This window comes from Hydra vulgaris, chromosome 12 (genome assembly GCF_038396675.1).
Source record: "Hydra vulgaris chromosome 12, alternate assembly HydraT2T_AEP".
Classification (NCBI taxonomy): Eukaryota; Metazoa; Cnidaria; class Hydrozoa; order Anthoathecata; family Hydridae; genus Hydra; species Hydra vulgaris.
The window spans coordinates 61,826,978-61,847,753 of record NC_088931.1 but is presented as its reverse complement, the minus strand read 5'-3'; the positions used below and the strand labels follow the sequence as shown (position 1 = coordinate 61,847,753).

The 20,776-nt window shown below is 26.1% G+C and overlaps 1 protein-coding gene across 4 annotated transcripts in view; it reads right to left on the bottom strand.

Annotated features, from left to right (window-relative positions):
• Positions 1-20,776, bottom strand: part of LOC100212204 (transcription factor SPT20 homolog) — a 60,392-nt gene that overhangs the window by 19,354 nt on the left and 20,262 nt on the right. For 2 of the 4 annotated variants that reach the window (XM_065813996.1, XM_065813997.1), the window contains 6 exons: positions 19,036-19,102; positions 6,387-6,542; positions 6,211-6,246; positions 5,903-5,941; positions 5,719-5,826; positions 572-765 (listed from right to left, as the gene is read on the bottom strand). In XM_065813996.1, the coding sequence (XP_065670068.1) occupies positions 572-765; positions 5,719-5,826; positions 5,903-5,941; positions 6,211-6,246; positions 6,387-6,542; positions 19,036-19,102 (600 nt within the window). The remainder of the gene's footprint in view (positions 1-571; positions 766-5,718; positions 5,827-5,902; positions 5,942-6,210; positions 6,247-6,386; positions 6,543-19,035; positions 19,103-20,776) is intronic. The other 2 variants (XM_065813999.1, XM_065813998.1) reach the window with 1 other exon arrangement.

Below are 20,776 nucleotides of genomic sequence, written 5' to 3'. Positions count from 1 at the left end.
TTTTCTACATGTAGTAGGTTATATCGTAGATTATTTATAGATTAAACTAGAGATCGATTTAAAAACTTTTTGTTATATACAGGAGTTATACAAGGGTCATTGAATATATAGAAAATTTTTTAACAAAATAGTAAAATATTAGCCACAATACTTTACATAATAAAGTTTTTTTATTTAATTGGATAGATGAGACAGTTATCATTTCGATGTATAATCCTATAAAAATATTTCCATAAGACGCAAATGTTTCCTATCGTTTGGCAATTTTATTTATAACAATTGCTAGCACACATATTTTGGCTTGTAAACAATAATTTAAATACCCATCTATTAATACATCCTTGAAGGTAATAATATACTCTACTCAAAACTTTTAAATGCATACTTTAATGAAGACACTTTTTTCACAAAAAGACATCGCCGAACTATAGCTTTCATTTGATTAAAACCCTTATCTATCCATATTTCTGAGAAGACAGTAATTTTTTAAAAGTTTTAAAAACATAATATTTAAGAATAAAAAATATAGTTATAATTGACAGTTTAAAGAAATAAGTATAACAACATAAACCTTTTCAAACCCTTATTGTTCCATTTGTTAGACTGGTACTGAATTTTGTTTGCAATTGTCAAAATATTAGGTGAAGGATCCAATGAAATTCGAGGTTGCAATGCTAAAACTAATTGTGATTCTAAGTATTGCTTATCTTCTAAATCCCATTTTAAGGGATCAGACATCATTGAATTAACATCTCGAATGATTGTCTAAATAAATATTTAAGTGACAAATATTAAATTTACATTATATCCTATTTAGTTGAATCATATACCATGAATAATATTTAATCAAATAATATCCAATCAATAAGTTGCTTATATATTTATTGATAACTAAACAATGATTTGCTAGTATTTAAATTAATCAGCTATGATAAATAGTTGTTAATATGTTAATAACTAATTAATAACACAATGATAACAATAAAAAATAAAACTATAAAACTACAGTTTTAAATTAAGTTTAATATTAATTTATGATAATATAAATTTAACTTACATTAATATAATATTAATTTATGTATAAAATTAATACTTCAATAAAGAACTTAAGATACATTTAGTTGCTCTCTGAGAAGTGACCAAAAGTAATTAATCATTATGTTGATATTTCAATGTCCTTAATACCCATTTCTTGCACCTCCACCTGCACTTCACTTAGATGACCAAGTTTCATTAGTTCACTTAGTTTCATCACAAGTTCATCACTTCACTTAAATCATCAAGTTTTTAGATGAGTCAAGATCAAGATGGTTGTGCAAGGTTGTCATAGTAATAGTAATACAAACTGCTGTAACAACTATTGTGGTGGAGCATAAAGTTTAAAATTTATACTTTAACTGCCGTTAACAAATGTTTATCTAGTCTAGCTTTAAAATAATTTACTGTCTTTGCAGATACCACTTCTTCAGGTAAGGCATTCCAATGAGGCATCATTCTGTAAAAAAATTATGTCTCAGGGTTATTTTTGCAAATTCCTTTTCAATTTTCATTGAATGACCTCTTTGATTTTGGGAAGAAGCTATGGAAAGAAGCTTTATGAAGTTCTTTACACCACAATATCTTATCCATCCTAGTTGTTATTTTGAAAAAATCAATAAGATCACCTCTTATAGGTCTTGCTTCCTGTGTTGTGAGACCCAACTTTGTTAATCTTTCAGTATAACTTATATGTTTTAGTTCAACTTTGTTAATCTTTCAGTATAACTTATATGTTTTAGTTCAACTTTGTTAATCTTTCAGTATAACTTATATGTTTTAGTTCAACTTTGTTAATCTTTCAGTATAACTTATATGTTTTAGTTCAACTTTGTTAATCTTTCAGTATAACTTATATGTTTTAGTTCAACTTTGTTAATCTTTCAGTATAACTTATATGTTTTAGTTCAACTTTGGTAATCTTTCAGTATAACTTATATGTTTTAGTTCAACTTTGTTACCAATCTTTCAGTATAACTTATATGTTTTAGTTCAGGTGCTAGCTTTGTTGCTTGTCTTTAAACATTTTTCAGGTCAATAATATTTTTTTTATTACTTGGACACCAGGCCTTGTTATGGGATTTTGTTGCATAATGGAAAAGCATAATATTACTAAATGTAACTTTACTCAATAAAGATATTTACATCATTAAATGTTTAATTATTTCAGTTTTTTTTGTACTTTTATTTTATTTTATTTTTATTTCGTTTTAATTATGCGTGTTTTAAAATACCGTATTGTGATTAAACTTAATTTGAAACCACATTAAAATCAAGTCTTTATCTTTATAAAATATCTTTAAATCAAACAAGTTTAATTTAAAGATATTTGATTAAAATGTAAATATGTTGTTTGAAAAAAAAAAAAAAATTTTAAATCATACTTTTTTAAACCTTTTTTTTTCTTTTTCTTTAAAGCAATCGTCCTATGTTTGTTTTTTTTAATGAGGGGGAAATTGTTCATGGTTGAATTTCTTAAAGGGATTCCCAAATGCCAAGACAAGTTATGCTTATTTTGTAAATAAACATTAGAAAATAAGCTTTGAGTTTATTAAAATTACCAAAACAATTTATTTATTGAGATATTAACAAAAACATTTGTTGTTTTACCATGATACTTCCAGTTAAGAGGTTAATTTCTCTCATTAATTTGCATAGTTTTTTCCGTTGTAAAAATATCTGGTTTAAATAATAAATGTAGAGTTATTAAAACGATTTACACAGTTACACAATTAGATTGGGTTTTCCTTTTTATAAAAAAATGATCACCCTACCTAAAACATTTTAGACTTTTGTCAAAACAAAAATTGTAATTAAGTGAATATTACCGCTTTTCTTTTTTGTTTTTGTTTTTATTTCTGTTAAAATATTTTGTTTTCATTTAACGTAAAATTTCATGTATTTCTTACAAATAAAATCTAATGTATTTCTTACAAAATCAAAAAAAATAATAGTATTTTCGTTTTTAAGATGTTATTAACAGAACTTGTTTTTAACAAATATCAGTATAATTTTGAAATTTACGTATCTTATATTTATAGCACTAATATTAGTTTTGTTTTTAAAATAAAATAAATATAAGTTGGGCTTTTAATCGGTTATAAAAGTTTAATTCAAAGTTTTTTATGATATGAACACAACTTGTCTTGGCACTTGGGGATCATTTTAACAATGAAAAAATTTTTTACATACTACTCATAAACTAGATAATCATTTCCAATTGACGTTCATTCTATGATCAATTCAAAAAATGATGAGAAAGAAAAAACTTTTGTCAAAAAGCAATTTCAAAACTGAAAAAAGCATCTTTTCATAAATTTGTTATATAAAATTTACTAAAAAAATTCTCTAAAATATTTTTAATAAATCTAATAGATTTGACTACAGCTTGTTTATGGTTTATTGGGCAATGCATATACAGTTATAAATGCATTTAGTACTTTGGTATATTAATACTTTCGTAACAGAATGAAAAAAAAAAATTGATTTGAAACTATAAGGGATCGTCCACAAAGTACATACGCTCGGAGGAGAAGAGGGGGTCTGCAAATGGCATATATGAGATAAGGGGCAACGGGTCAAATTTAAAAGTAAGAAGACACTAAATTAAAAAAAATATCATAAAATGTTAGGTAGGTAGGTTAAAAGCATAGGTACTTTTAAAGAGGCAGAGGGTACTCAAAAAAGGTATAGCAAAATATGGAGGGGGGGGGGGGAGGGAGGGAGGGAGATCAAAATAAAAGCATACATACTTTATGGACGACCTTTAAATAAATAAACAAAGTAGTTAAATGTAATACAAACATTTTAAAGTAACTTGAATTAAATTTTTTTTTTTTTTTTCTTCTCTTTAACATAGTTTGGAAACTTTAGCAGTAAAAAAAATTGTAAAACCAAGGGTTTTATAATTTAAAAAGAATTGGAATTAGATTTAATATAATAAATTTATATTTATTAATATTTAATAATAAATTTAATTTAAATATAATAAAATAAATAATAAAAATTAAAACAAAAACTGGAAAATAGAAAAAATTTATTTTTTCTATTTTCCAGTTTTTGTTCGTTTATCAGTATTTTATTAGTGAAATGAGATTCTCTGACAAATGCTGATGGGAAACCAGAATTTAGTAGATAAGCAATGATTTTTTGTCAGTTATTATTTTTTTGTCACTAGTTTCAAGTGCTAGTATTTTTGTATATGTTTGATTTTTTCTTTGTGCGTATGCATATAAATGTTTTGGATTATGTTTTACATCTTTTGCAAAACTTATTGCATAATCACTTGTAGATTTTGTGGATGAATAAGGAGGAAATCTTGAACAAAAATATTCAAAACAATAACCTTAACATTTGTTAAATCTTTAGGCAAAGTTTTAACAAATTTTAAACTGAATGTGTAGAAGTATTTTTACTTAAGTATTATGCAAAAAAAAATTTTCTCTTAAGGTGTTAAATTTTTTTTAATGACTCATTGTTTTCTGAACCGATTCTCTTCTCTGGAGTCTTTTTCACATACAAAGGATGAAAAACTTGGTAAATCTCTTGGACACTGATAAAATGCAAAAATGCTGAAATTTTCAAAGGGTTAAATGCAAGAAAAAAGTGCAAAAAATTTCTCTTAGCCCTACCAAATCGCTACCCACACCCAAATCCTCAGTCAATGTAGGATTATATGCTAAATCATTTGATTGTCAAAAAGACAACTTTTAAACCTCTGCATACCATCCAATTGTGAGCTGTGTAGCTCTCTAAAATTGTATTAAGATTTTTAAAAGCTTTATATAAATTGGAATGAGTAGTATAACAAAATTAAAATAAAAAATATAGCCAATAAAGCATAACTATTTCCATTATGTGGCAACTTTTAAACTAGTTTGTGATGAGTCTATGAAAAAATCTCTAATTATCTGAATAAATGAGTCTGAATAAATAAGTATAAAAAACATCTAATTTTCCTTCTGTCATTATCATGGCAGTAATCATCTATCTTATTGAAAAATTATGCAAACTGCTAATCAACTGTTCAATAATGGATGTTCCAGATTCCAATAAACATTTTCCTTTTAGTTTAAAACAAACCAATCTGGTTTTACGTCAAGTCTAAATAGAAAACTGTAGTTTTTAATTTTCTATAGAACATTAAAACTCATTAGTACTCGCTTAACTTAATAAATATGGAATTCAACTCAGGAAAACAAAGTCACTGTGTCCTTGTTTTACCAGTTGATCAGCTAAAGTAAGGTTAGAATAGATAACTTTCTTATATTTGGGGGGAAAAAAAGAAATAAATTTTATGGCAATCTAATGACACAGGGATTTATAGGCAACCTAACAACACTAAAATTTTTCAGCAACCTAGAACATAAAAATATTGTGAACATTATATTAAAACTTGTGGGCAACTTAATAACATTTATATACAGAATGATTAAAAATATATTTGAATGGTTAAAAATATGTTTTTTACATTAGGAAATATAAAATATTGATGATCAATACCAATTTTTAGAATCATCACATCAATACACACAGAAAGAAATAATTGAGAGTCTTTTTGCTGCAAATTTATTATTAACTGATAATTAATTTGTAATCATATTTGTAATTGATCAAATATTTTATTGTTAATAAACACAAGGATATTTTTAATTAAAAAAAAATTAAAAGAAAGAGAAAAACCTGACTGGTAGGCTTGAGTAACACATATGATTTATCACAATTTTTATGGATACTTCTGCGGAAATCTCGCAATTCCACAATTACACAGCCATCATGATATATGCCTACCTGAAATTATTTTATTTTTTTTAATTTTTTTTGCCAAAAAAAAAAAAACATTTTAATGTTAGAGAAAAAAACTTACTTGTGCACTATCAAGAATGTCTACCAAGAGTGGAGGGAGCTTAAAAACACAAAGTTTCATAAAATAAAATAAAAAATAGAAGCAATAAAAAAAAATTGGCAAAAAAATAATAATAATAATAATAACAACAACCATGCATATAGTTTAAAAATTAATTGAAAAAAATCAATTCAATAAAGAAAAAATTAAATTAAAGTATCTAAGTTTTTAAAAGTTTCAAAACTACAAAAATTTAATCAAAAGATGGACACTTTTACACTTGAACACTTTTTACATATGAAATTGTAATTATTATAAAACAGAAATACCTCTTGCAGATCTAAATATGTCAAAAACTCATTTTCCTATTTTAAAAAATCATACAGATTACTATGAACAACATATATGATATACTTGCTTAACATATAGTATGTATTTTATATATTTTATTATAATATATAGATATATATTTAAAAAGATTACAACAACATGATTAAAAGATAACCTCATACGGTAAATGGACAGTTTCTATTTCATTACCATCTTTTTTCTTTAACATCAAAGAGTAACCATCATTTCCTGGGTACAAATTTACTATTAGAACATTTAAGCAGTCTTCTTTGACTAATTTTTCAAGAAGATATGACTGTTTCACTTTTACCTTTCAAAACAAAGATACATATTTATAACTAATGTAAAGACATTATTTATAAATGTGTATACATAATTTATTACCATAAATATTATTACCATACATAGACTATGCATAGTCTTTAATTATTATTAAAAACAAACTTGAATTTTTTATTGTTAAAGATTTTTTTATAATTTAATAAAATATAAAAAATAAAAAAATAAATTCTGGCTCATAAAAATAAAGTATTTTTATGAGCCAGAATTTATTTTTTTATTTTTTATATTTTATTAAATTACAAGAAAATCTTTAATGATAATAATAATAATATTAATAATAAAAAAATAAAATAATAAATATTATAAAAAAATATAAGCAAAAAAGAAAAAAAAATCTTAAAAGAACAATTACTAGTTTAATTTAAATAAAAATATAAAAAATATAAAAAACCATAAGTAAGTTCAGAAGAAACATTTTAGCAAATAAGGCGCATTTTTGTATGGTCGTAAGATTTTGGATTTTTTTTATTGAATTGATTTTAGTTTTAATTTCCTTTTTTTCTGATCTATATCTTATATATATTTTCTTTCTCTTACTATTTGTTTCTTCTAGCTATCGTTTTTTATTTTTTCTTCTCCTTAAAATTACTTAATCACAATTATTTTTTTTTTTTTTTTTTTTTTTGCTTTTGATGAATTTTAAAATATGTTTTTTTTTTTTTATTTCTATAGCTATATTTATATATACAAATGATTTTGATAATTATATAAATATATTAAGTTAACACTTAATCATATAAGTAATATATAATTTAAATATATTATTATATACTATTATATAATAATATATAATAATATATTTATTAAATATATTATTATATATTATATATAACTAAACATATTACTATATATTATTATATAATATATAATATATAATTTAAATATATTATTATATAATATATTATTATATGTAATATATAAATATATATTTTTTATAATAATAATTTAGGATATAGTTTTTTTGTAACTCATCTACCTCTATTTATATATACTAGTTGATCGGTTCCTTTAAAAATATAGATCTTTGTAAGTCACACCATAAATTACAAACCGACCTTTTCCATACTTTTTACTTATATATATTCTAGCTGACCCATAAAATACGGGTCTTTACCAAACTAACCATTTCTATACTTATTTATTCCATACTGATCATTTCTATATTTATTCCTTATTTATTTTAATATTTTCTATTAAAATAATTTATTCTAAAAAATTGCTATAAGAGCAAAAAAATTAACATTCGCACCTTTTACGCATACAGAGGGCTTATAAGATATTTATAAATAGCTTGTTTTTCTCCTAATTGCATATCTTTGATAGCTCAGTGGTTTAGTGCGCTATCATTAGTGTTGTTTTGGGGGGTTCAAGTCCTACTCTTAATGTAATAATTTCTGAATTTTTTTCAATCTTGCCGTATATAATTATATCAAAAAAAATAAACATAGCAAAAAAGACTTTTAAATGTTAAAATACAACTTTAAAATTTTGCAGATTTTTTTTTTGTCTCCAAAGCATTAAATCTGGAGTAGCAAGATGGGCTTATTAAATTTTTTCTTTATTAAGTTTCAAACCATAACTTTCTTTCAACTATCTGCAGTTTATTAGGACTAATTACATTAATAACATAAGCATTAATATCATGACATCTGCGCATCAAATTTGTACCAGGGTTGTGATGTTTTTCTAAATGTTAAATTTTTTAGAAATTCTCTTTCTTTGCTTTGTTATAGTATACAACACCTTTATCTATATTATGTATATAATATCTATAGAACTTCAAAAATAATTTATTTTGTATTTTAAAAAATTGTGAAAGAACTACTTAACTGTGAAACTTGATATAACTTTTAACATTTCATAATTTGAAGTTTACATAAGTTAGATATTTGCATACACTTTCGTTCCCATTTTCTTATAAAAAAAAAGTGTTGCAACTCTTTCTCGTTATTAACTTGGTTTTATTTATTAAATGGCTGTCGTGAGTTCCATGTCATGCACGCACAAATGAGTAACAGCAGCAGCATTATGTTTAGTATTAATACATTAACGGCAGCATTAAGTACAGTGTATATACTTATATATATATATATATATATATATATATATATATATATATATATATATATATATATATATATATATATATATATATATATATATCAGTGGTGTACACTGGATTTTTAGATGTTTGAGTTTTGACACTAACAGGCATTGTGCAAACACCAAACTTTTGTATGTTTATGCTTATATCAAAAAGAATGTTTTACAAAGATGTTTAGCTTTTTTTTATATCAATTTTTTTATAAAAATTAAAAAAATTGTCTTGTTTATTAGAATATATATATATATATATATATATATATATATATATATATATATATATATATATATATATATATATATATATATACAGTGGGCAAAATAATTGTCCGTACATTAATGAAAAATAAGGTTTTTTGAAAAAAGCTCTAAAACTTTAAATGATAGAAAAAAATAAATTAAACCAATAGATAGAGCACAAGAAAACAAATAAAAACGATACACCATCTTTAATTTTCTCCCAACAATTTAAATTATAATTAACTTATTTAAAAGTTTTAAAAATTTTAAAACCAAAAAATTATCTGTACATTTGATTTAAAAGGTAAAATTTTGTTTATAAATGATTTTTATATTAATATCTTTTACTTTAGGTTAAATAATACTATAATAAATAAAAATAAACCTTTTCTTAACTACGTGGCTATGATGGAAGGAAAAAGAAAAGAATATAGTATTGACTTACGTAAACGAGTAATTTTTGATAGGGAAAATGGATTATTAATTAGAAAAGTTGCAAAAATGTTGAAAATACCACCAAGCTCTGTTCAATATATATGGGAAAAGTATTTAAAAACAAAATCAGTGGCAAATAATGGTGTACGAGGCAGAAAAAGATCAACAACGCCAAGAGTTGACAGGTGCATAGTTGGGAAAATCGAGCAGAAGAGAAGAAAAAATGCTGTAGAAGTATCAAAAGAGCTAGAAAATGAATTAAATAATAAATTATCGCCACAAACAATTAGGAACAGACTGCATGAAGCCAATATTTTTGCACGGACGCCTCGGAGAAAACCATTCATCAGCATAGTGAACAAGAGAAAACGATTGCAGTGGGTAAAGGAACATGTTCTGAAGGATGATACATTCTGGAATATGATTATTTGGTCAGACGAGAGTAAATTTAATTTATATGGAGCTGATGGTGGTGCAAAAGAGTCGGAGAAGAATATAATGTGAAGTGTTTGAAGGCAATATTTAAATTTTGTGGTGGAAATGTTATGGTTTGGGACTGCATGAGTGCGTCAGGTGTTGGCAAAATTGAATTTATTGATGAGAAAATGGATCAACACTTATATAAATCCATATTAGAACGGAATTTGGTGGCTTCGGCAGGAAAATTAGGACTTGGAACGGTATTTAGATTCCAACATGACAACGATCCAAAGCACAAAGCTGGATCTGTAACCAGATATCTTGCTGCAAATGGCATTAACGTGTTGGATTGGGTTGCACAATCGCCCGATTTGAACCCTATAGAACATTTATGGTTGGTGGTGGAAAAAAGAATGAAAGATCGAGCTCCAAAGAATAAAAACGAGCTTAAAGAATTGGTTATAGATGTTTGGTCATCAATTAATTAAGAAATTACGTCTTAACTTGTCTCATCAATGAAAAATCGTTGTAGAGCAGTTATTGAAGCTGATGGTGGTCCAACAAGATATTAATTTAATTTTAACTAATTTTAATTTAAAAATTAGCATAATGTACGGACAATTTTTTTGTTTAAACTTTTAACTCTTTTTAAATAAACTTATATAACTTTTCATATATTAATATATGTTTAACTAATACACTTAAAATTACTTTAACATTATAATATTTCTTTAAAAACTCTTAATTACAACTATCTAAATACTTTTAAATGTTATTTTGATCAAATATAGATACTTTTCATTAATGTACGGACAATTATTTTGCCCACTGTATAAAAAAAAAAAAAAAATATATATATATATATATATATATATATATGATTTTTTTCAGGGTTGATAAAAATCATGATTTTTTTGAAAAAAATCAAAAAAATCGATTTTTTTGGTTTAAATAAGATTTTTTGGATTTAAATTACATTTTGGAAAAATAAACTCTTAATCAAATAGTTTTTAAAAGTATAATGAAAATATTACTAAATTAATTTATAACATTGAAAATCTTTTTTTATGTTGATCATTTACAAATTTTCAAAGATTAAATGAATTAAACTCATTGATTCTAATGCTTTTTGATTGAATAGTTTGAATAGGAAAGCCAATATGCCTGCTTTCTCAATTCCGAGTCTATTTCTAATGTTTGAATGCACAAGACCAAATGGTGAAGATACTCTTTCAACTCCTACAGTTGAAGCAACAGCAGTAACTGTTCAACAACTTTCAGTAATTCCTGATTCACACAATCTTTATGATATTTCCACCAATCACATGGCTTAATATTTTGAACAATGGTATCATGAAACATAAACTTTTGAAATGGTGCTGCTTCTGCTTTAAAGTTAACCAAGAGTGGGAGAAAATCTGGATTCTTTGAAGCTGCAAAGTCCATTCCAATCTCTATTTCTTTATCAGTTAATTCTTTACCTCTGTATTTAGGATTACCATTATTAGCCAAGAAATGAGCTGGGGTCATTGCCTGTTGTATTCTTTTGGATAAATTCTTCTTAGCATCTTGGCTAAACTTAGGACTTAATTTCCTCTGAAGATTTTTCCATATCACTACAATGTCACCAAGAGTACTACTGTCTTGCTGCATCAGGTCTAATGCCACAGCAATTGATTTAAGCATTTGTAACAGTTCTTCTGCACTTCCCTTTACACCAAGGTTATTTATAATATTTGTAATATTCTTCTTAATTATTGTTCTATTTTCTTCACAAATTGTTAACAGAATCGGCCAGTGTTTTAGATAGGATCCAAGACAATCAGCCAATGTGTTCCATCTGACATCTTGGGGTATTATAAGTCATAGCCCCTCTTTTGCTTTGTATTTTGCAGCAGCAAAATAGTTGTTTCTAAAGTAATTAACAACTTTAACAATCTGCTCCTTGATGTTTGGAATTGCCAAATCTTGGGCCAACAAATTGAGAATATGAGCTGAACATCCATATGTGATAATATTAACATTGTCTCGAGTTTCCAATTGTTGTCTCATATTCGACACATTTGCTGCGTTATCAGTTACTACACTTTATAATAATTTTTTTACGCAAACTTTAATTCCAAATTGTTTTTATATATGTTGATAGAATTAACAGCAACGCCAACCAAATAGTCAGAGGTATGTGAATGGCCGGAAGTATCAATTGTATCTGCAAGATAGATATCTGAATTGATTGTTTTTACTGTGGCACAAACTATTGGTTCATTATAAACATTGCTCTACCAATCAATTCTCATGGTTACAGACTGATCATGTAGCAAACCTGAACAGCTAGTTAAACTGTTCTTGTGAACAGTATATTGTAGTTTTCTACCAATATCAATTCTATTAGGAGACTTATATCTTGGGCATAAAAATTGGATCATCTTGATAAACTATGGATGGTCAACCATTCTAAAAGGCGAGTTAGTAGCATAAATCACTCTTGCTATCTGCTCATCAATAGCTTCTTTTTCAGATTTAGTGGTTATTATAAGATATGAATCCAATTTAGTTGTCACTGTCTTGCCACTGCTTGGTCTTGTCACTGCCTTTTTATTTTAATACATAAAACTTGTTTTATTTACAGCAGATTGACTAGATTCAGTTTTCTTAACAGAATATTGACAAGTTTGTGGTTCTTCAGTTGTCTGGTTGATATTTTCTAAGGTTTCTTGACAAATAATAATGTTTTCTTTATCTTGAACATCTTTCAGAAAGTTTGTGGTTTCTCATTCGAGCACCAGACCTTGCATTTGTACACTGCAGCTTTTGCATTTAGCTTTATTACCCTTTTTCCCAAACTTTACAGGTATTTTTTCAAACCATGTCCAAACTGCATCTCCTTTTCTACCAGCACCAGACATTTTTGTTTCTAGTTATATTATTTTTATTTTCAACTAAAAAATAACAACCAATTATAAATGAATACTGTAATTTAAAAAATTTGAATATACTCTTATATAAAAGTAATATATTTATATTTATTATATAAATAGTAACAAAAACAGAAATTAATGTAATTAGTCATAATAATAAGTTAAAACATGAAAAAATAAATTTACTTATATGGATAAAAATTGTACAATAAATTTAAAAATTTTATGATTTATATGAATAATATATATTTTATGATGCATTATCTGACTATTATAATTAATACTATTTTATGCAGTAGTTATATTTAGCTAGTACAATTTACTTTAATTTGATTAATCAATAAATAATCATTAAAAATAATTAAAATCAAAAAACTCAATTTAAATCATGATTTTTAATTGTCTGATTTAAATCATGATTTAAATCCATTTAAATCAAAACAACCCTGATATATAAAATATTACGCATTAAATTTTATCTTATATTAGCGCCACTTTAGATATTTTAATTTTTATTTTGTTTTGTTTGTTTTGTAATGATTGATTTTATCAAAAAAATGAGAAAACATTATTTTTACAAACTTTAAATGACATCTTATAAAGAGTTTATTTTTTTATAATTAAATAAAAAACTTCTATGGATATAACTCTATTATTAATTTTTCAAATATACTTGGTAATGTTATCAAGTATAAATATATTTAATGATGAATCTAAACTCCTTCAATATATTGTATTGAAAAATTAATAATAGTTATATCTATGGAAGAATTTTTTTTATTTAATTAATTATTAAAGTATTTACACTTGAAGCAATATAACTCTTGCAATGTCTTCATTTATAAATATAAGAAAAAAAATAGTTTAGAAAAATAATATTTTATAATAGTTAGATCAGCTCTATATAACCAACAAATCGTGCAATATCAAAAAAGTGAAAACAAAAATTTCCTTATAATTTAGAAAATTTTTGATAAAAAAGGTTATTTAAATTCCTCGTAAACATGTTATAACACTGCATCAAAAAATGTTTATAAAGCGTACACTTAACTTTTTTTGTCGTGAGACAAGTGAAAGCGCAACGGTATATATTCAACGGTATATATAATTGTACTTGGGAACTTGAATCTTGATTTGTCACGAAAAAAAGCGCTGGTAAAGTAATTAACTTCGGGTTGTTTTTTTTGCAACAAGTAATATTTTTTGTTTGTAGAATTTTTTATTATTGTTTGACTTTTTAAAAGCAAAAAAATATTTGCAAAGCTGCAATTTTAAAAAATAATGAAAAAAAAAAAAATTAACATATTTCAATTTATTTATATAAAATTAGAGAAAAGAAAGAAATTAATTTATGTTAAATGACAACAAAAAATGAAAAAATAAATTTATTTATTTAATATTAAAAAACAAAAAAAAATGAAACAAAATAATCATTCCTCAATATGTAAATTTACAAAATAATACTTCTAGATTTGTTTTTCTTAATTAGTAAATTAAACTTGTTTTGCTTTGATTTATTTTATTGTGGTATTTTTAATAAAATGATGTCTATAAACAAAATAAAATAATAAAAATAATTTTATGATGCCAAAATCGTGATGAGCTAATGTGCTAAGCTGTTTTTATTTAAAACAAGCCCTGATATATATATATATATATATATATATATATATATATATATATATATATATATATATATATATATATATATATATATATATATATATGTATATATATATATATATATATGTATATATATATATATTATGTTAGTGTATTCTACAAATAGAGTGTTCAGTGTTCTTAAAGAACAGAACAATAACAAATTAGTAAATTAGTAAAAACACTTATCTAATTTTTAGTTGTCTTCAACAGCATATTTCTCCATCAGTAGGTTCATCAGGATAAACCTACTGATGGAGAAACATGTTGTTTCATCAGTAGGTTCATCAAGAACTCACACACATATACACACACATATACCTGTATTTGCATATATGCATATACTTTTATATAAAAATATACTTAATTGTTTATGCTTTATATTTTTATATATTATTTTAACTTTTAAACAAGTTGATCAGATTTTTTATTTTATTTTTTCCTAGTTTTTTAAGTATTGATAGTTGGTCTGCACATAATTTTCTAACCTGTTTGTTTGTTTTCCAATAAAGTTTTCAGATCTAGTTATATAACTTGCGATGGAAAAAAAAAAGTTACTTAAAAATTATTTATTTTCAATCATGAAGACTAATTAATAAAAAATTTTTAAAAACTACAAAAGCAAAAAAAAACGAAGAAAAATTTTTTTAACTATTAATCAACTACATATTTATTCAACACCAACAATTATCTTAACCTCAAGCCTCATATGAACGAGTCTTGCTAACTAAAATCTCAACACTTCTACATGTTTTCCAATGAATTGTACAAAACATCGTTTATTCCACAAAACATTGTTTATATCTCAAAGGTGCAATGCTGTGATTTGCTCTCTTGCTTCAACATTCAAAATACTACTTGAAAAAGTAGCATTGCTCTAAAAAACCAACACCAAACTGCAAATTCAACTTGCCAACTGCCGACCATTGGCAGATCAACCATCCACTGCACATTCTCAACCAATTCTTAAGTCACTTATCTCATTATCAGCCTAAACTGGACCAGCCAGAAACAATGCTATAATAAATGCCCAGAACATAAACACCAGGATTCAACAGCCAAAAGTTGAGAGAGAGCCTGGGCTTCCCAATACAGCTAGTATCAATGCCATTAATTATCAGTTTACATCATGTAAAATATCCTTTACCATTAATTAATCTGCTTCTTTCAAAGTTGTAGATTGCATTCCAGCCACCAATTCTAACAAAAACAACATACCATCACCAAACACAAGAACATCTACTTCTTCAACTGCTTCCATACTCACTACTAGTGAGTGTGGCACCAGTTACACTGTCTCTTGATATCAAATTTACAACCAAATAAACTCGCAACAGTCTTCTAGCAATCAGCAAAAGTCTGGCAAATAATGATGCATACAAAAGTGTATTTATGCAGCCAGATCAAACTCCTTCAGAGAAAAAGCTTTTCAACAAACTGAACAACAAATTGTAAACAAATTTAAAGCAAATTGGAAACTCAACTAGCTCTTTTGTTTCATCATCCACAGCGACGGAGTCAAATGCATTAACTTCTGCAAAAAATGTCAATGGGGTTTTGCAAAAAATGCCAATGGGTTTGAAAAGTACCTGTTTGTGCTGGAATAAGGCACTTGCAGCAGCTTAAACCAAACAGGAAAAAGTTGCAATATCCAACACATGACTATTTTCCTACAATTAAAAACAGCTTACCTTAATTGATCGCGAATTAAGCGATTGTGAATCACAAAATAAGATAGGCCTAAGTTGGCTAATTAACTTTAGCCCATCTTGAAAGTATATTATTTGAAGCAATTATGATTGATGATATTTATATTCTTGGCTTAAAGTTTTTTTTAAAACAAAGTTTCATCATGTTTTATGACAATATTATTATGACCACAGTATCAACAAGAAATGTTTGTTTTTAAAGTTCATTTATACATTTTTGAAGATGGTTAAAGTAATATGCAGGGACTAACCCAGACCTATTTTAGTACTGCTGGAGCGGTATAGGCGCCCAAAAAAAAGCAAAAGATATTTTAATTTTTCTTTTGCTTTTTTTGTAACTTATTTATTAAATGTAATTTTTTTAGTTATACTTAATGATTAAAAAAATGTTATATATTTTTTATAATATGTTTTTTAATAAAAAAAATATATAACATTTTTAAAATTATGTTTACCTGCAATTATCTCTTCTATAATTATCTTTAATTTAAAAGGCGCCTTAAAATAACTTTAAAAATTATTACCCTTTAGTAAAAGATAAATGAACAAATTTGCTAATATTTAAATAAAAATTTTTAAATTAAAATAATAGTAAATACGTTTATTAAATGCTTATGCATTTTGTTCAAATAGTTATTTGAATACAAGACAAAACTATTTTGTTAATTTTACAAATACTACGTGATTTAATATATGTAAATAAATTATGTAATGTGAATAATAATTAAAAATTGCTTAAAGTATTTTAATATGTAATTACTGATTATTTAAAACATTAATAAATACTAAAATTAAATATAATAAAATATAGTTAATAAATCTTAAAATACTTTAAACAATTTTATTAAAGTCTAATTTTAAATCAACTCCTTATCCTAGGATAAAACTAAACAAGATAAACACAAATGATTAAAATAAAAATTGAAAAAAATGATGATTAAAAATCATTGTTACAGCACCGGTTTTAACTAGGGAAGGAGGAGGAGAGAGATTGGGATGCGGAGGGGGTTAAACTCAAAAACATCACCACCACTACCCCACTACCCCCACCCCAAAGTTGCTGAAAAAAAGTGGTATCCACAAATAAACTCTGGGTTCTTCATTGGTATGGTACTTTTATTTTCCTAGTTTCTATTTTTTTTTTTTAATTTTGGCATATAAGAACTAGTATTTTATCTTGTATTTGTATTACCTGAATTAACATCTGCTTTACACAAGTAATATTTACACAAGTAATATTTACACAAGTAATATTTACACAAGTAATATTTATAACAAATATTGGTTATCAGAATTTTAGTGAACTTTGCTGAAACTAGTTTAGGCACTAAATTTGCTGAAACCCTTTTCAACCTACATCTACACCAGCACCTCATCGATCTCACCTTTCCGAGCCAACAGTTTGTTCAGAAACACACTAGACCTCATAATTAGCAAAGCAGTGGATCAAACAAGCCACATTAACATTGGTTCTCTTCTTGGTAGTGCCCCACAAGACAACATGGCAACACTAGTTAGCCAGTTACAACACCTACAACTCTCCCCATGTTAACAACTTGAAATTTATATTTAAGAAAGATAATTATGCCTAATTAATTGAGAAGTCGATTGGGTAATACTATTTAAAAACCGATATGCCTATGAATGCTACCAAATTTTCTGCAACAATTATATCAAATTTTGTCAAATTTATCCTGCTCGCTCCTCCAAACCTACAAAACATAGGCAGCCTTGGCTGACCAGCATGTACCAATGCATGCTTATAGCACATACAAATGAATTTGCTTTGAGTAAACACCACTGTTCAAAAAAGGGTCGGCCCCCTTTAAACCATACAAAATAATGGAAAAAATAAAAGACAAGATCAAGCAGCACCTTGTAGCCAAAAATTGTTTCCAATTGTCAATAAAAAATCCTGCATTACTAACCTGTTTGAGGTCATGGACTTTCTGAACTACTGTGTTTCTCATAAGCTCCTTGTAGACATAGTCTTTATTGACTTTGCCAAAACTTTCTACCAAAACCCTTAGAGAAGACTACAGCAAAAACTTGAACCCTATGGAATTGAAGGTAACATCCAGAACTGCATTAATTCTTTTTTTTAAAATAGATCACAACACATTCTTCTTGGTAATATATCATTTAACTGGGAATTTATCAGTGGCATTCTGCAAAGTTTAGTGCAAGGTTTACAGTGCTCAATATCTTCATTAATAACTTACAAGAACATGTCTGAAGCAAAAGCAGCTGTATAAAAGCAGAGTACAATAAAATCCTGAGTGTTGTCAAAACTGCTAACGACAAAGCTCACCTGTAAACCAATATAAATAGCATTGTCACCTGGACTTAATTCTGGTTAATGGAGTCAATGTGTCAAAAAAATGCAAGATCATGCACATTAACAAATACAATGTTCCCCACATGTTTACTCAATGAACAAGCATGATGCTAACAACAAAGTCACCAAAACAGAACTCTAGTCAACAACATCCAAAAAAGACCAAGGTGTTTAAATCTCTAATGATTTAGCAAAAGAGAATCAAGTAAAAACTGCTGCTGTCAAGGCCAATAAAGGAAAAAGCCTTACACTACCTTTATACACCTACATCTCGAGTTTGCAGTTACTGCCAGGTAACTGTAAACTCGAGTAACTAAACTAAAGAAACAATGAACCTATCCAAGGTTTTTCTAATAAATGAAATAAAGCTTTCTAAGATAAATAAAATCAAGCTCTCTACAATAAATAAAACTAAGCTCTTTACAATAAATGAACTAAAATGAATGAACCCAAACTCTCTACAAAAAAGTTGAAAAGTTGTTAAAATAAATGAATAAACAAAAAAAAATTCAATCAATCAATAAAACAAAATAAAAAATTACAAAACTCTAAAAAAAAGACCCAAGAAACTACGGTTATATAACACATTTTTAAAATAATTCTATCCTTGATTAATTCAATTATAAAGCTAATTACCTTATTTTTATCTTGCTTCATGGTTTCTTCTTTGTAACACTCTAGCATTCTTTCAAGCAAAGATTTCCTAAACATACATACATACATACATACATACATACATACATACATACATACATACATACATACATACATACATACATACATACAACCCTCAGAATTAGGAAAAATGAGGTCGGTAATAATTTGCCGACCTCAAGCTTTTAAAGGTCGGCAAAAAAAGTTTGATACAAAGGTCTTACCATAAAACATAGAAACGAGGTCGGTAATTTTATGCCGATCTCAAATATTTTAAGGTCGGCAGTTAAGTCGGCATTGCCAAATGCCGACCTTAATTCCGATGGTTGTACATACATACATACATACATACATACATACATACATACATACATACATACATACATACATACAAACATACATACAAACATACATACATACATACATACATACATACATACATACATACATACATACATACATACATACATACATACATACATACATACATACATACATACATACATACATACATACATACATACATACATACATTAAGAGAGGTCTAACTTTAATTAGATTTTGTGTAGTTTAACCACTTTTTCTTAATTTTTTATGCTGATTTCAAATTACTTAATACTTTTTTTTCATTATAAATATTTAGCCTTCTACTTCAACTTTAATAAAAGTGATTATTTTGACAACACAATCAATTGTTAACTTAACTGAAGCCATTATTATTAAAGTAAAATCCATGGGAAATAATTTTTCCTTCATTATATCAATAAAATATGTAATCATTTCGTGTATATTATATATGAAATTAATCCATATAAGGAACAATTTGTAACAATTACTAGTGAAAATGCAAAATAACTTTAAAGCAGCCATGGTGCAGTGATTGAAGTTCTTTCTCAAAAACAAGAGGTCTGAGGTTCGATGTTGGCTCTGACCAGATAAGCGACATTGGTAAGGAAGGAGGTGTGAACTTCCTAGTTAAACTACTCTTCCATAGTGCTTTGTGATAAGACCCTAAGTTCTTCTTGGAGCACCTTAACAACTAAAAAAAAGTCATGCACATGATTGTGGATTTTGTGAGGACTTTCCAAGTAGAAACTTATTAAGTTAACCTAAATTATTAACTTAATCTTTTGCAAACATAAAACAGCGTTTTTTGTGTGGAACTTTTTTGTCTGGCCTAAGATCTTTTTTGTGCGGATCTACTGTGTCCCTAAAATAAACATCCTGTTCTTCATTCCTTTTTGGCATTTAATAGATCTTTCTCTTTCACAATATACTTTGACATCTGATTCACAAGTAAACTAACTGCCATGAAATTTTAAACAATTTTTGGATGTCTAATGCAAAAATTTTGGATGTCTAATGCAAAGCTTAAAGTTTTTATTTTTTGCTTACCTGCTCTGTCTTAGTTATTCCTGTCACTGGTTCTAACTGAATTTTATATTTTCAAATTTTTTAACAATGGAAAATATTTCCCAAAACATTTCTAAATTACCTGAAGCTTGATTTCACAATGGTCTGGATTTATAAGATATTACCACGAGTAATTTTTATAATTGACAGTATTTTTAAAGCCAATTGCAACAAGTGCCATGCTGACGCTTAAGCTCAATGTTAATTGTAATTGTTTTATTCATAAACTTAATGGAAAACATAATAAAACAGTTATTCTATTGTTGCATCTTTTTCCTAATCCATAATACTTTATCCATAATACAAACCC